This window comes from Ciconia boyciana, chromosome 3, assembly GCF_034638445.1.
Source record: "Ciconia boyciana chromosome 3, ASM3463844v1, whole genome shotgun sequence".
Lineage (NCBI taxonomy): Eukaryota > Metazoa > Chordata > Aves > Ciconiiformes > Ciconiidae > Ciconia > Ciconia boyciana.
This window is the reverse complement of record NC_132936.1, coordinates 50,916,013-50,933,195: the sequence shown is the minus strand read 5'-3', so window position 1 is coordinate 50,933,195 and position 17,183 is coordinate 50,916,013. Positions and strand designations below refer to the sequence as shown.

Here is a 17,183-nt window from a genome sequence, read left to right as displayed (position 1 = left end):
TTGACAGCTCTCATTACCACTTTTTTTCTCTGCAAAACCACATGCAATCCTACAGCCATCCCATTTTAGTACGTTCTGTTTGGTCATTCTTCATCTTGCCTGCATAGTGAGTCATTAGATCTGTGTGAAACGGGGAAAATAAAGATAATATTTAACTTTTCATCTTTATTTGAAGTGTCAGTCCAAACTACAAAGTGTAGGCTTTTGTTTCAAAGACAGCCTGAAGGTTAGGGCTGCCACTCATGTTCAAAGTAGCAAGTAGCTGCTGTGGTTTCAAACACTGCAGTAGTGGCTTAAGCTAATGTTTTGGACTGTAAGCAGGAGCAGAAAGGGATGATGTGATAAACCATTGCAGCTTTGTGTGCTAAATCCCCTCTCAATCCAAAATTCTGAGAGTGAAGGACACTCTTCCCAGTTCCTGTCTGTCTTCCCTAAATCTAGATCTAATTTGGGAGTAAAAATTTTGTGCCTTCAGTGAGTGCAAAGATGAAAGTTGTCTAATCTGGCCTTCAGTCATGATTGTGGTATCTATTTTTAACAGAAAAACATTGCACTGAGTCTCAGTTTCCTACTTTTAGGAGACTGAAGGCTTCTAAAATGTTTGCTAACTCACAGAATACTGTTGCACTTTTAGAAGCCTTCTGTCCTAATATCCCAGCTCATTTAACAAATATTAATGAAGAATGCTTTAACATCCCTGTCAGTTCACCGAACAGGGACAAGAGATGCAGGGAAGCTCAAGGTCAAACAGCAGAATCAAGAGCAGGACTTGAGTGTGTTGGCTCTTGTGCTTTACCTACCAGACCATTCTTGCAACCTTAAAGTATTAGGGACTTTCCTAAGAAACTGCTTTGTTGTTTGGTTGGTTTGTTTGTTTGATTTTTCTCTCACCTCCAGAATATCTAGCTGATGCTAAATGTGCATTACCAAAACTCATTTTTAGTGTCAGAATAGGACTGTTATGTAAGACAAGACCATTTCCAACACGGTCCACTGATGGCTAGAAGAGCTGTTAGGTATTTTTGAAATTTTCAATGCAATTGTGTGAAAATTGTGCATAACTAATACGTAAAACAAGTTTTAAAAATAAATACATTAGTGGCAAGTACTCATTGTACCAAGTAGTGAATTAACAGGTATTTGGTTTAGACCAATGTAGTTTTTTAAAATGAAATTTAGTTTATTTTCCGGCAAAGCACAGACTACATGCAGTGAGTTGTACCAATTCTTCTTTGATGTTTGGTCAGCAGTCCTGCTTTGAGGAGTAATGTTTTGGGATGCTGCACGTGTCCATCAACTGGACTGCTATGAGTCTATGTTACAAGTAAAGGATTTGCTTATAAATTTTACCACAGGAGGTGAATCATATGTATTTTGAGTCATGTAAAACACCTTTTAGCAGGGCAGCAGTCAGTTTCTTTTTTTTTTAAAACGAATGTTTCTGTTGCTAGACAAAAGGGAAGGATAAAATATGGAATTTGAGTAAAGAGCATCTGTGAAAAGAATGGGTAAATGTGTCAGAGGGGAAAAAAAAGCATAGCTAGAAAGAAGGCCAATACTATTTGTTTACTGCTTTTGTTCTTTTAAATGCTTAGCTTTTCCAGAGAGATTTAAAAGTAACAGATGTGGAGAGAGATTTACATTTATTATAAGTTTTCAAACTTTTTTTTTAAATTGTGTATTGCTTTTTTTACAGTGTCATGATAAAAGTATTGGGTAGTCAGTGGCATGCTTTATTGACCCATTTGCAAACACCTTTGTTCCTCCAAGAGCAGTGAAGACCTGTATTAATAGACCAATAAAACATGCCCTGTCATGTTCAGCAAGCAGGAATACATCTGTTGAAAGCTTATGTGAACCATGTGCATGATATTTTGCAGGGTCTTGCTACTGGTAGAGAGATTCATAGTTGCATCGGATTTTATTTATGTAAAATAGAATTTCTTGAACTACCTAATTTAAAACTTTAAAATGCTATTTAAAAATATTTCTGTGTGTTTCTGTGGATTATTTGCCTATTGAGAACTGAACTAAAGTTTGATATAAGTGGTTCAGACATTTTGATCATTTTGTGCAACAGCAGATGGCTAAGAAAGAGCTTGCCATGGTATGAAAATAAGGCTCCCTTACAAACTATAGCTGAAGTTGTACATTGAAAAGTCTCTGACTTCTACTCCTTCCTGGTTTTGCAAATGGTTTTATGCACTTTTAAGACACAGTTTTCATTCATATTTTCCTTAATATGTTCTCAGCTGAACTGTGTATAAGCATCTTCTTAGGTGTGACAAATCAAACTGAGTTATGGTAAGTGCCGCTTTTGTGCTGGGGATCCTCATTACCATCACTAAGAGCTGCCCTTCCTGATGGTTATGATTGCATATTTTGTCCTGCAATTTCATTTTCTAAAAGTTTTTTGTTTCCTGTTGCCTGAGATGATTGTTTCAAACCAAATTTAAGTTATGGAAGTAGCTTAACAAAAAAATCTCAACTAGCCAATTTCTTTCTAACAAAACAGTAACCGACCTTGCCATTAGTAAAATGGGAGCACCCTCAGCTGTTCTTAATTTCCCACAGGAAATGATGATCGACAGAGCTGGATTCGGATATTTTCCCTGTGCTCCCATGCCGACGTTATCCAAACTGTATCTGGAGTTGGCTGCTTTCTTCCAGGGCTGGTGAGGGGTTTGGCTCTCTTCATCCAGCTTCTGCTACCCAGGCAGCATCGGGGTTGGTTGTGATCTGGACTCATTTCTTGGTCACAGAACTTGTGACTGAGGTCACTCCATAGGCATTAGTTAATCAAATGTCTGAGCACTGTCAACTACAGCTAGAATTAGAGTTTAAAAAGGCTTTTATATGAAAGGCTGGTAGGAGTCTTCTGGGCCACCTAATGTCCGCTTTTATATTTATCCTTTAAAATACGCACTGCTGACAAAACAAAACAAAGCTTACAAAAAAGTGAAAATTTCTCTAAAAATAATAAGTGCTGTCATGATGTCAGATTTCACAGGCTTTGCAATCTAGAACTAGTTTCATTTTTCCCTTGATGTTTTAAAATAGTGTTTAGATCTTGTCATACAAACTCTTGTTGTAAGAATGCAGTGTGGTTGGTGGACAGTTTATATATAACATGAGATTTAAGCTTGGGAAAAAATGGTGTTTGGATTGTTGGAAGACTTTGCTGAAGAAAGGTTGTGTCTGCCTCTGCCTTCTTAAGCAGTAGAAGCTTTAGGGGCATGTGGTCATAAGACGTTCTGTGATTAAAATCAGCTATATTTTTGGCTTGCAAGCTCATATCCTAAAGCACATCCATATGGGCATAATGCCTTTTTACAGCTGGCTTCTTTCTGTAACCCAGAGATTCACAATACCTATGTTTTTAAGATTTCAATACCATATCTTCAAATATATCTCAAATTTTTGTAATTTTTTTTTACGTTAGATGTCCATTTTAGATGCTTGAAGCTCCTGCATGATGTTCACATAGTGGACAGTAACGTTGTGCCATCATTTTCAGTCCTGTGATGAAATTCAAACTTGTTTAAGAAGAATATATTTTTGTAACAAATCATAGAATTAATTTCCTTGTATACGTCGAGTTGCAATGACTGTTTAAGCTTCTTCAGTTTCTGCAGTTGATATTTGATAATGTCTGCATTTCTGTTACTGCTCAAAGGCTCCAGCAAGCAAACGCTTTCAACTTACGGGTCTTCTGAGAGATTTTTTAACTTCATGAATTGTTTCAGGATACCTTTCTAGAATATTTTTGTCTTGGTTGGATTTAAAATAAATAATTATAAAAATCACTGCCAGTTTTCAATATCATCCAGCAAATTTTAGTAAATACTGTTTTTTCGCTGAGCAGATTGGTTGTTAAGGAAAAGATTGTGTTGCGTCTTCCAAGAGCTCCTGATTTTAAATTTAAAATAAATTGATCTATATCTGAGTGGGAAAAAAAAAAGACTTGATAGATAGGAAACTACTTGAATTAAATGCTCATTTTGACATTTTGCCAGTCATGGGAATTTGCACATGCTCTGGGCTGAGTTAAGATATTAAAACAAAAATACTACAGTAAAATGAAACATGAAGAAAGTTTAGGCTTAACTTTGTAAGTTATCATATGCATAATAGCAAACATGTGGTTTCTCTGTTTTTCACTTTCCTTGTATAAGTTAATAGTATGTCTGAAAGCAAAGGCATTTTGATACAGCTCTGGTTTACTTGGCATTGCAGAATTCTCCTACTTTTTCCATTAGTCTCAAATTATCCTCTCCCTTGTAACGCAGCACTTCTGGGTGATATCCATAAGGGAGGAAAATTAGAGCTGAACGGATGGATTCTATTTCATTTGTTACTGATTTCATGACAGATAATACCTTGCTAGAAAACTATAGGGTCACACAGAATTACTTCTTGCTCGTTTCTAAGTAATTTAATTGACATCACTTTGAGGGAAAAGGCTTGTTATATAAGAGGTTTTTTATATTACTCTTTAAAATAATACCTTTTGGCTTAGTGTATGCTACAGATTTGGCTGAACTGAGAAATTACAAACTTTTTAACATTTATATGTTTGAAATTTTTTCTGTAGCTTCTCATTACTGATTTTAGTTTTTTCTAAACAAAACAACTGTAGTCTTTTCTGGTTTTGTTTTTGTGTGGTTTTTTTTTTCTCTTTAGAGAGTACCTAAAGGTATGACAGTAACGTGTATGTGAGAGAGATTACAAGTCGTGTCTAGCTTTGACGACCCATTAGTAAAATAGTGGCATATTGACACCTTGCGAGCCAAAGAAGCTGCAGCTGAATTTGGGCTTGGGGGGAAAGGATTGGATTTGTGTTAATTAAAATACTTTGTGGAAAGTAATTCAAATTAATATTTTGGATACAAAGGATTTTGAGAAGTGTTGAGCATCTCTGACCTTACAGTCAAGGTGATAAAGTTCACTAGCGGCATCACTGAGATCTCTATTTGCCCCCTGGGAAAGTTAATATCTGACATTTCTAAATCACAGAGTTATTTATTTATTTTTTAATACTTTTAGTCATTCCTCATCCTTAATATGGGAGTGGAAGAGGTACAAGTCCTCCGTCACAGCCCTTCATTTTTACAATGCAGTTCTATAAGGATTTTTAATGCCTTTTGTAATTTTTTTTTTCTTGACTACAAAGGAGAAATTGCAGGGACTTCTCAAGTTTGTTTGGGATTGTTGGTTCTTGGTAACTGGCAAGGGGCTGAAGTGCCAATGTACACTGGTTTTTTTGTTGGTTTTTGTTGTCTTTTTTTTCTGTTTTCTCTCCAGTACCTCAGGAGGATTATAATTGGCTGTTAATGTTTAGTGTAATGATACAGTCATTTAAAAAAGGATCTACGTGGAATCTGTTGACAGCTCGATGTATTTTGCATTGTTCTTTTTGAGCAGAAAATGAAAATGTTGTTTGTTGAAGCTGCGAGTATATTTATTCTGATACTTTTCTCTACTCATCTCCAAAAGAATGCCTTTCCATATTTGGCACCTTGGCATCAGGAGTTTTGTTACTTACCACATGGCACGTTATCCTGTGCCACAACGTTAACTTCTGCGAGCTGACGCAGCTGCAGTTTTGGTGTTTTCATGTTAGCCTTTGTTTCATTTTCAGGAGAACTGTCTTACAGATGATATCGGCATATCTACGTGGAAGGAGCAGGTTTTCCTGTCACATAGTGCCTTGCTGGCAAAGAGCTGCCAGGCTGCAATGGAGCTAGCAAAGCACAGCGCTGAGATTCAGGACATGGCATTTCAGTATGGAAAGCACATGTCTATGAGTCATAAGGTATGCCTTTTCCTTTCGTTCTGGGATCTTAAATGCAGACAGACTTGTAAGATGTGTTGCTCTTGAACTCTGTCGTGTACTGCCACTATGCTGTAGATTTTTGCCAGCAGGTCAGTGGTGTTGAGAGATTTGACTGCTGCCTGGTGTTAAGATGTTTTCAGAAACTGCTGGTATGAGCAGTGCTTATGAACTGGCAAAATCACACTCCTGGCAATATAGCTTATTTCATTTAAGGCTCTGTTAATGTCCCTCTAGCACATCTTTCTGGAGCAGCTTGAAACTTTACCTTCTCTGCTCGTACATTCTTCCTAAAGCCACTGTCCCAGTAGCAGGAGTTGCAGGAGGAAGCATGTGTTGGGTCTCAGCTGCCACCATGCAGAGATTGGTACCGAGAGGCTCAACTGCCTGCAGCAGCACACGAGCTGAGGCATGAGCTGCAGTGGCTGAAGGACCTGCATACGTTCCCTTCTGAATCATCTGCTGTGGAGGTGACTTCCAGCTGGAGGTTAAGGAGCAAGGTCACCAGATACGGACAGGAGCAGCCTACACCTCTGCAGCAGTAGGATTTCTCAGAGAAGGCCTCTGACCTCCATTAGAAGTCTTTCAGTCCACAGCTAGAGTTAGTCCAAAGGAAAACACACACAAGCGTGGAACTCAGACCCTTGGCAACTCTTATTTTGCCCTAAAGATCTGCTCCTACTGTATTGCACTACTTGCAAGTATAGATGTAGCTTGAGACAGGCAGACAGACCTCCCATCTGCTTCAGCTGAGTTGGTTTAGACAGTTTCTAGTTCCTCCAGGAGAAGGAAGTGGTTTTATAAAGCACAGCTTTACTGCTGTAGAAGTGCCACTATATGCTATTACTAGGTACAGCTCTGCCAGTAAATTGCTTCTAGTGCAGACTATAGCCTTAATATTTTGTGTATGCTTTAATATTAATACATTCACCATTGACATATCGTTGTGTATAAAGGATTGCATAATTTCCGTAGAAAGCTCCTAGCTATGTAACGTTTCCTTTGTCAGAAGGAGGGTCATATTGCATCAGCTTCCTCGGGTACTGAAAAGTAGAATGTATTACCTTTCACAGATTAAAAACTTATATTCTTCCTACTGAAGACTGGATCATTCTTTCCTTTATATTTTTTCTGCTTCCTGCCACTCAACAGTCGCCTACCTGGCTGTGTCCCATCACTTGCCCAGCTCTGCAAGCTGTCCTTTACCCGTTTCTTTGCAGATTCTCTACATGCTTCTCTCTACCACAACTTTCTGCCGCTGCAATGCTTTCAACCTCTTCCTTTCCCTCCCCCAAACTTGAAAAAGTGCAACCAAAGTACAAGTGTCAAAGCAGAAAGTGGTGAGTAGGTATAGAATCAGGATACGGACCTTGATTTGGTGAGTGGGTGGATATATATAGACTGTTTCTGGGAATTGAAGAAAGATGTTCTTCTCTTTCAGCTACATTCGGACCTTCAGCCATTTGTTAAAGAAAACTCTAGTGACACCATGGCCTTCAGTTTGAATTCTGCTCCTGCAGTCCTCCATCAGGAATTCCTTGGAAGGGAGGCATGGATTAAACAGATCAGAGAGGTAAATTAAAGCATTGTTTAGAATTTCCTGGTTTTGCCATTTGTATCTCTCTTCCTATCTATACTTTCAATCTCCAAAGAAACTTAGAAACTAACAACGGACAAGGCAACATAGAGGTCACCTCTGCTCTCCAATTCTTCACACCTCTCTCTTCCACACTTTCAAGAGGGGGAAATCTAGGGACCTGACAGTCGAGCTCTGTCAGACTTCTGTGTGTCAGTGTAACTAGCAGATTCATTTGCGTGGAGCATGTCTCTTCCTTTGCACTACTTGTGCAGTCCCACATCTTAGCTTAAAGCTACTTTCACTGGCAACTTAAAGCAGAGAACTTTGCATTACAGTGGTTGAAAGGTAGGAACACATTTTCTTCTGCCAACTGGGCTCTGGGAGGAGTAATTGGTGGGGGGCGGGGAGGAGATCTGGGGGACTTGGCTTCCTGACTACTACAAAATATTTGTGAGATCTAGCTGACTGATATCCTTACTCTTCGTTGTCTTAATTCAGCTGTTCTTTTCCTCTAACCCTTAGATGAGGAAGGCCATAAGAGTAAGATAGCTATGTGGTGTAGACCTTTTTTTACATACCATGTAGCACAGCAGGATTCAGGTTCCTGAACAGCTTTCTGAGTGTTGCTGAAACACAAATAGATAACTGTAGAAGACAGCAGGGAGGGAAAGGGGGAAAACACCAAAATGGCCAAAATTAAGCATTCCATTGAGTTCCCTCGTTAGTCGGACATGTTTTGTCTGCCTAAATAGCAGTGATGACTACCGTTTGGAAATTCCTGCAGTTGTTACACAGATTTTTCAGTAGAAAGGCTGCTGCTTTCAGTAAGAAGCTAGCTCTGTGCAAGCATATTAATTCAAGATGTGCTTGCCAGTGGCTCCTTTCCTTGCTAGTTTGAAAGCAGGACTCTCGGGTAGAGGGTGTGGAGCCTGAGCCTCTGCCTAGTTCTGCGTTCATGATGGCCAGGTTGCAGCCTGCCTTCACATACTGCAAAAAAGAGGCGTAGTCTCTTCAGCAGTGAAATTTTGGGAAGTATATGCAGAATCTACAACCTTCCAGTGGTATGGAATTGGGAGTTCTTAAACTGAAGCAAACCTTTTGTCATTTCGAAATTAGGGGCTGGTAGTTTATAATGTGTGACAAGGAATTTTGGAATTCTACAGTCTCAGCACAAGGCTCATATGTGAGTTGAATGTAAATGGATTTGGATGATTGCAGTTGGAGAATAATGGTATTACCACAGCACAGTGTATAAAAGCTTTGAAACCATTTCCCATCTGCAGAATCTAGAGGAGGTTGCAGGACTCCAGGAGTGCCGTCTGTCTGCTTACTAATTCTCATACCGAAAATGGGCATCACAGAAACAATGAAGCAGCTCTCTCTGAAGGGGGGGGAGTTACAGGCACTATGCAAAAGTATCTACTAGCTACTACTTTAGCTCAATACGAAGTGGAACGCCTCGTCCAGGAGCCTTTCTTGGCTTGTGTGGATTTAGAAAGGAAAATTACCTTTCATTAACTACAAGCTCTTTGAGGTATCATCTGTAATCACATTCACTATGTGACATTCAGTGTAGGCCAAGCACTCAAACCAGAGACTTTCTCACATTGGCAGTACTCATAAGAGTATGCTCATAAGCCACCCTCTTGTGCGATGCCATTTGTATGGTTTCAATAGGCAAAGCACGCACAATGCACTCAGTCCCTGACAGAATTTTTCTTAGTAGCTGAGTTTATGACTAGACATATGGAAATCACATTATGGACATTTAATTACTGCTAAGTAATCTGGCTTTCTCCTTTGTTTGCCCACATAAACATTCATACAATGGATTAAAGGCAGCACCTCCCTTTGGCAGCTTCCTCCTCCTGCAGGAAGGTCTTGGAGTTCAAGAAAGTGGAGGTAGAGAGCCCCATTGCACCTAGTAGCCTCCACAGTGGAATACTGCTCAGAAAGCATGTGACTGGGACTCAGTGCCTGTCATGCATATCTTAGATGAAGGCAGTCTTCAGAGAGGCCATGAAGGATGCCTGAACTGCTGTGGAGTGCCCAGAACTTGTGTGATTGTTTGACCACAGTTCTCTTGTCAGAGGTCTGGATACAGTCGGTGTTCCCAAGGTAGCCTGTGAACACAGGCATCCATATTGCACATTTCTGCTGCTGAGCTGAAGACCTTTTAAAAGCCTCTTTGTCCTCTTCATTTGAAAGGAGCAAAATGCATCAGATATCCAGGTGTGGAAGGTTGCATCAGCGCTGAGTATGTGTTTTGAGAAGATTAGATTCTGATCTCGATGAAATTTAGAGACTGCCTTAAAGGTACTTGGGATGTGTATAGGGGGAAGCCTTGTCATAGGAGGAAAAAAATGTGTAGGTATGTGTACGTGTGTGTGTATACATGGAGATATATATATACATGAATGAATGATCATCCATAAAGACCTGAGTCTCTCCTGTTCTCACTGACCTCACCACCAAAACCCTCCACCTTTGTGCATTTAAAACTAAAATGCCCAATGAGCTGTTTGGTCAAGTGACTATTTTAAAAGGAATATGGGTTGGAGTAGAGTCCTGAAATGCTTTAAAAAAAAAAAACAAAAAAAAATCAAAAAAAAACCAACCCCACAAAACCACCCAACACTAAGTGGTTCCTAGGAAACACTGTGGTAGACAGACAAAGAAGTGCTTGAATGCTCTTCTTCAGAGAAAGTGTTGAAATAGTTGCTCAATGCAGCCCCACTGAGCTTTTGGAAAGCCCTGTATTCTTAAAATTTAGCACATAATCCAAGATTATAGGACGAATAATTTCTTAGGGGTCAAAAGACAGAAGGGTTGGTCACTTTTAGCCACTTACAGATACCTCTCACTAGACAAGAGCAAAAATTCTCTGGGTTAAACAGGCATCCAGCATCTAAGCCGTGAGGTACAAAATATCGAAGTTTGAGTGAAGAAGTTAAGCTGAATCCCTCAAGAATAGGTCTAGAATGCATCTTAGCTCATAGCATTTGTAATTTTAAAAAGGAATTGATCAGAAACTAGAACCATCTCATCTAGGCCAAGGTAATCCATGTGCCTTTCACCAAATCTTTGAGCCTTCTCAGAAGAAGCAGAGCTGGAAGAAAAGCATTTCTCAAATGCTTTATCAAGCATTTCTCAAGTACAGGTTTTAGGAACACATGTAAAAGGGACCATCTCATCTGAGAAACAAAACTCAATCTTGGAAAACATCCTGAAAACCTGCTCCAAAAGCGTTGTCTTAAACCATCCACTTGTGGTCTGCTTGTTTCATGCATTTTGAGTCATTTCATGGGGAATTCAGGGATCCTTCTTCCTGGCAAGGTGAGTTGATTTCACACCACCTCATTTATTAATGAAGAATGTCATGGTATTATTGTCCCTCACTGCTGGCACATGGTGATCTTTGGTGTTCAGGAGGAAGGCTGAGCTGAGTTGGCCGTTCATGTCTCTAATATGCTGGTAAGCAGATGCTTTTCTTTGAGGGCCCAGCGCCCCGACATTCAGAGGCTGAGCTCCCACGAAGCAGTGAAACCTAGGAAGTTATCTAAGTTTGACAAGAGTGCGTACCTTTTGCAAATCAGGCTTAATACCTTTGAGGAAGCTAAACCAGATGCAGAAGTCTGATGTAAAAGGAAAAAAAGATCTGTGTGTCTGAGACTGGGGTCAGTAAAAGTCAAAGAGCCAAACTACTGTGAGGATAAAAAGAAAAAAAGCAGAAGTGCAGTTGTAGTAAAGAAGGCTTAGGAAACAGATTAGATAAGGTTGCTGCTTGGAGAAGCACAACTGCCATTGACTTGAATGCTTGAGAGGAACAGAGCATGAGAAAATATTCTTGCTGTTTGTAATGTGTATTAGACTCAGGAGGAAGCATGCTGAGCACACCTCTTCTAGTATTGCTAAGACTAAAAAGCATCTTCCTCAAACATGTTGGCAAATTCTCTGCTGCAGTGTGAATTTGTATATAGGCAATGATTTGTTAAAGAACATATTTCTGGTGTGTTCTGATACACAATATAACTACTAGATATCTTTTGAAGAAGCCGTAAGATCCAACCGGTATGAATAAAAATTGGCAAATCAGAGGTATGGGAGTACACTAATAAGGAAGCAGTTATTGGCAGTGGTTTTGCTACTCCCAAATGTTATCAGGCTGTTTTCTTAATATGCATTCCAGAAAAGCTAACTCTTAAGCTTAAAGAGAGTAGTGAAGAGGTTTTGTAGATCAGTCCCCTTTTTCCTTCAGAGAAATCAGTTTTATCATCTACTGTTTTCCTTCCTGTTCTGCTTGCTTAGTCTCTCGTTGTTTCTTTTCTCTATTTTATTTTTCCTCCCTTAGAAAAATTAATTTATTTTCCAAATCTGTGCAATCTCTGCAACATCTCTTCAAAGCTGTGCTTGCCACATAGTGTTCCTCTTCAGTGCAGGCCTCAGCTCTTCTTATGCCAGTTGACCTGCTCCTCTTGGCTGCTCTCTGAAGTCCCCACAGGGGACATGGAGAGGTAGTGGTCCTATTCTACATCTTTTCAGGAGACATGTTCCAGAAGAACTGAGGTTTGTGGTCTTCCCTTGTGGAGGCTAGAGGGAAAGAAATGGGTGACTTTTTTTCTCTGTGTGCCTGAAAGGAGAAGAGCTGCAGTTGGATGAGGTGATAATGATACAGCTGGATCTGACCTAAGGGAAGAGCTTCAGGTTGGTTAAGCAGGAACGCTCTGGGTCTGGCAGAGCACTGCCACTGGGTGAGACAGACAGACATAGACATCTTCTCTTGTACATCATCCTGTGACAAAACTGAGGAATTTGGACTACGTACCTTTCTGTGTCTGGGCAAGAAGAAATTTAAAATTTATTCATGCTTCTTTCTGAATGTGTTGGGAGTTATAGGTTGTATGTATCTGCTGCTTAAGTAAAGTGTGATGCTGATACTTAAATGCAATTCTAAACCAAAAGCACCTCTAACCTAGGTCTAACAGCGCTGACATGGTCCTGACATCCCCTTTTGAAAGCTCTTAGACTATTACCTGTGTGCAAATCACTACAGATGTACGGAGAGTTCTCTTTTAATAAAATAAATCCTGTTATTCCTGATATGAAGTATAGTTTATTTCAGAATCTCATGGGGGAGATTAATTAATGCAAACAGCGAGATTTCTTAAGATCAAAACATTTTGGATTCAACAAATGTTTAACTACCAGTCATAATAAAAAACTACAAATTACATTGAGTATCCGCAGCTCTCATCTGAAACAGAACCGTGTTGTATAAGCTGGTAGCACATTTGGTTGTATTTTAGGTTTTTCCATATCAGATTCCTAAAGAAAGTTGGTTATGTTTAAAGTAGTAGCTCTTTTAATTGCATTCTTTATTCTTGCAACTCTAGTTTGTAGTATGTAATGTCTTATATAAAATCTCTCTTTCTCTTTAAGGCACAAGGAAAAGGAAATATAATGGACTACAAGAAGGTTGGTAAATTGCATTTAAACCTCCTTATTTTTAATGTTTTTTTGTAATATTTTCAAGGATATTCTTGACAGTTGAGAGAAACTTCCTTATTAAGTCAGGTTATAATTTGTGCATGTGTATATGGAGAGAGAGAGAGAATGGCTTGTGCAATTTCTTGATTTTAAAAAGCCAGTAATAGTCAGCTGTACTGTAAGTACCAAATGTAGCTATTTAATAATAATTTTTGCTGTTATTTATCCCATTTACTTCCCTAAACTTGGTTTTGAAACCAGGCTTCTGTTGGCTTTTGCTGTCTTTTTCTGCAGTCATTTGCAGATTAGCTCCCATCGGTGCCATCAGTGGACGCTATATATTGATAGAGTATGCTGTTAATTTTTTTTTAATCTCACCTTAATGCCATGCCATCTACTAAAAAATATACATACACATGTTTTATAATAATTTGTGTTTCTTCCAGTCGACATTACAACTTTTAGCTAAGTCACCACTGTATTTGCTACAGGGACTGCTCTATAGTAAAGGCAGACCTGAACTAACTAGCTTATCGACTGAAAGTAGCTGGGACACCATAGAGCTCTTAGAGAGCTGCAGGAGATGGCTGAGAAGGTTCCCCTGGTTAAATACTGGAGCACGGCGTGCTTGTGGTGGAGACAGAAGATGACGTTGTGTCCCCAACTCGCTCACTGAGCATGAGCCTGACTTGCTCTGCATCCTAAGTAGATCATGAGGGTCCAGTTAGTTACCTCCAGCATCAATGGGAAATAATACATAAATTATTGAGCCACAGGCATGATTGAGAATTGCTTCTTGAACTGGGGCCTGAAGAGTGTACAGCTCTGACTGATTGCTGCTAGTATGGAAGGCTAACACACTGGTACAGGTGTAGCTACTGGTACAGACTTTTATTATAATTCTGTATTAAGAAAATTTGTAACTTGGATTATTAAAAAAGCTCTCTGTCCTTCCTTCCTCTTAGAACATAAAAAGGATCTCAACCTTAGCTTGCTATTTAAAATCATTGTGCTTTTAGGTTTTTTATACAATAGAAGAAAACTGATCCAACTGTGACTTTCTAAATCACCACTGAGAGCACTAAATTTCTTCTTCAAATATGTCTGAGTATGTGAGACACTTCTGTGAATGTTTAAGCTAGGCTACGTGCTTTTGTAAGTCCAGAATGGGTTTTCTCCTTTCAATTGCTACAATTGTGATCCGCCCAATGTCATTTCCATAGTTTAAAAAAAACAGAGGGGGGAGAAAAGCATCTAAAATTGCTTTACTGAATTAAATAGTTGTCAGTGTATTCTGTATTTTGACTGAAATTATTTCATTTTTTGGATCCTTCCCATGAAATTTAAAAACTTAGTGTGCTTAGGCAACTTGGACGCCTGAATAAAAGGAAAGGACGGGGAAAAAGCCCTTCAAGTTTTGTGTTTTGAGCAATTGACATCAGCCAGAAAGCACGTGATTTTAGTAGCTCCGGGTAATCATCTCTTACACAGGCACAGATACTATGAGTTTAGTAATGATAGTGAAAAATTCTCCATGGTTTTTGTGAGCTCAAACAATAATCAACTTTGTGCTTTGTGGGAGTCACTTTCAAAACTATGGTGTCACGTCCCTCTCTTCTACATTTCCTCGTTTGAAATAAAAGTGGTCATTAGTTACATCCACACTAAATGAACCCAGTAACCTGTAGCTCACCCCAGAGTAGTAGCTTGGCCAGTACCTGCACACAGCCAATTAGAAGGCATGTTGTACAGTACAAATTAGTATTTCTTTTTTGCCCTTTGCTGTGTTGTCTTTATTTCTACATCACTAGAGTCAATGTTTTGCACGTTGCTCAGTCTTTTCTTCTCAGCATCAAGGTCCCCTCTCATCTTTCTATTCAGTTGCTAGAATTAGTTTAACGTTCCTAATCAAATCTGGGGGCTTGTTTCTCATTGAGTCTCCAAAATATCTTCTCTTTAGTTTTGTAAAAGCAAAGGTCACCAAAACTAGCTGTAGAACTTCTGAAAATTTGTATTATTTTTGTTCTCTTAATTTTTATTATGAACTTCAGTGTGCCACTTAGTTGAGAGAAAAATGTTTTTCCTTTGGTTGAATTCATAAAGATATGTATACAAAAATTGTTAGCCATTTAGCCTTAGGAATATTTTACCTTACTTGCTGTGGCTTTCACTTAAAATAATGAATGAAGGTAAATTTGTGAAATTGAGATCCACCCATTTAACATGACTCCTTAAAAGGCAAAGGTCTTATTGCAATTTTGAGACTGCTCAAGAATTTTGAATTGTTCTTTTGATGCATGTTACATTAAAATGGTATCCCTGATTTTTTTCACTGACAAAAAAATATCTAGATAGTAGTAGTAAATTTAGTGAGGGCTCTGACATAAATATAGAAGTGAAATACTTTCTATTAACTTAATTAGGTCTCAGACTGTCATGTCAATAAGGTCACTATGTTCTGCAACATTTTTTAGTATTTTTTTTCTCCCAGCTTTTCTCTGTGTTTTTATCAGGAGGACTTTGATATCACAAAAGGCTTATTTTGAGGTCTGTGTTTCTGAATATATTTTCTCACATTAGTATCAGAATGTTTCACTTTTTTTTTCTTACACCATCACGCTGCATCCAGACAAATTATTGATCCGTCATTGTGGTGTTTGAAAGTCCGTTCCAGAGATGAAAAAGTAGTTTCAGCTCTGTTTTAGTGGTGTTTCTCAGATAACAAAAGAGAAAGTACAGGGACAAAATTCATGAAAATGTCATTGAAAGAGTAACTTTCCTGTCACGCTCATTTGTATGTGGGATTTTGGCAAAAATCTCAGACTTTAATGTCAAAAAGCTTTTACCCACTTTACATCTACTTTGCATGCAAGATTAGCTGTGTAATTCTAAACCAACAAACTGAGATTCTCAATTTAATTGTTATTATTTTATAATCTTGATTAAAAACTCTCCACTCAAGTCAAGGCCTTAATGGTGCTTGGCATTATATGGACTTGTTAAGAGAGTGTAACAAAGGCACAACTAGTAGCAGAAATGAGTAAGCTAGTGTCGTGGTTTAGCCCCAGCCGGGAACTAAGCACCACGCAGCCGCTTGCTCACTCCCCGCCGGTGGGATGGGGGAGAGAATTGGAAGAGCAAAAGTAAGAAAACTCGAGGGTTGAGATAAAGACAGTTTAATAGGTAAAGCAGAAGCCGTGCACGCAAGCAAAGCAAAGCAAGGAATTCATTCACTCCTTCCCATGGGCAGGCAGGTGTTCAGCCATCTCCAGGAAAGCAGGGCTCCATCACTTGTAATGATTACTTGGGAAGACAAACGCCATCACTCCAAACATCCCCCCTTCCTCCTTCTTCCCCAGCTTTATATACTGAGCATGATGTCATATGGTATGGAATATCCCTTTGGTCAGTTTGGATCAACTATCCTGGCTGTGTTCCCTCCCAGCTTCTTGTGCACCTGGCAGAGCACGGGAAGCTGAAAAGTCCTTGACTGGTGCAGCAACAACTAAAACATCTCTGTATTATCAACACTATTTTCAGCACAAATCCAAAACATAGCCCCATACTAGCCACTATAAAGAAAATTAACTCTATCTCAGCTGAAACCAGGACAGCTAGGAATAATTCTTGTTTTCTGGCCAAGGCTCTAGAGAAATTATAAAATAAGGCAAAATAAATAAATAAATCATGTATTTTGCAGCCAATGAGTATGCTACTGCAAGGATTTGTTGTTTTCCTAAATGCAATATTCGGAAAAGATTAATTAAGTCAAGTGAAAAGGATGTAGCAAAACTTTTTTTTTTTTTACTGTAGCCCTGTCCCTTTCCTCTGCTGTCTGTTATAGAGGCCTTTCATCCAAACTGGCATGGGAAATATGGTACATCAGCATAGTATGCTGTGACATGGTTGGTTTGTACATGAAACACTGTGCATGACGTTAACACAGGGAGCAGATTTTGTACAGTGCTGGCAGTAGCATGAGTCAAGAAGTGGTAGATCCAGCCATTCATACACTGCGTGGCACTAATGTCTTGACTTCCCATATGGTAGGGAAGAGAGAAGAAAAATGGGAAAGGTCACATTCGGAAACAAGGAGGTTTCTCAGTGGTAGTCTACTGTCATGCAGCTAATAAATAACAATAACACAGTGCCATCCATTTGCATTAGCAAGAGTTGCATGGCTCCCCTTCCCCAGCTCACCGTTGACTACCACGGTTAGTGCATTCATCCTGCTGCAGTGCTGGCTGCAGAGCAGGTTTCCAGTCCCATGGTGTAAATGACGGT

At 39.2% G+C, this 17,183-nt stretch overlaps 1 protein-coding gene across 2 annotated transcripts in view; it reads left to right on the top strand.

Annotated features, from left to right (window-relative positions):
* Window positions 1-17,183, top strand: part of PDSS2 (decaprenyl diphosphate synthase subunit 2) — a 124,940-nt gene that overhangs the window by 98,140 nt on the left and 9,617 nt on the right. For both annotated transcript variants that reach the window (XM_072855605.1, XM_072855604.1), the window contains 3 exons: window positions 5,642-5,815; window positions 7,275-7,406; window positions 12,852-12,887. In XM_072855605.1, coding sequence (XP_072711706.1) covers window positions 5,642-5,815; window positions 7,275-7,406; window positions 12,852-12,887 — 342 coding nt within the window. The remainder of the gene's footprint in view (window positions 1-5,641; window positions 5,816-7,274; window positions 7,407-12,851; window positions 12,888-17,183) is intronic.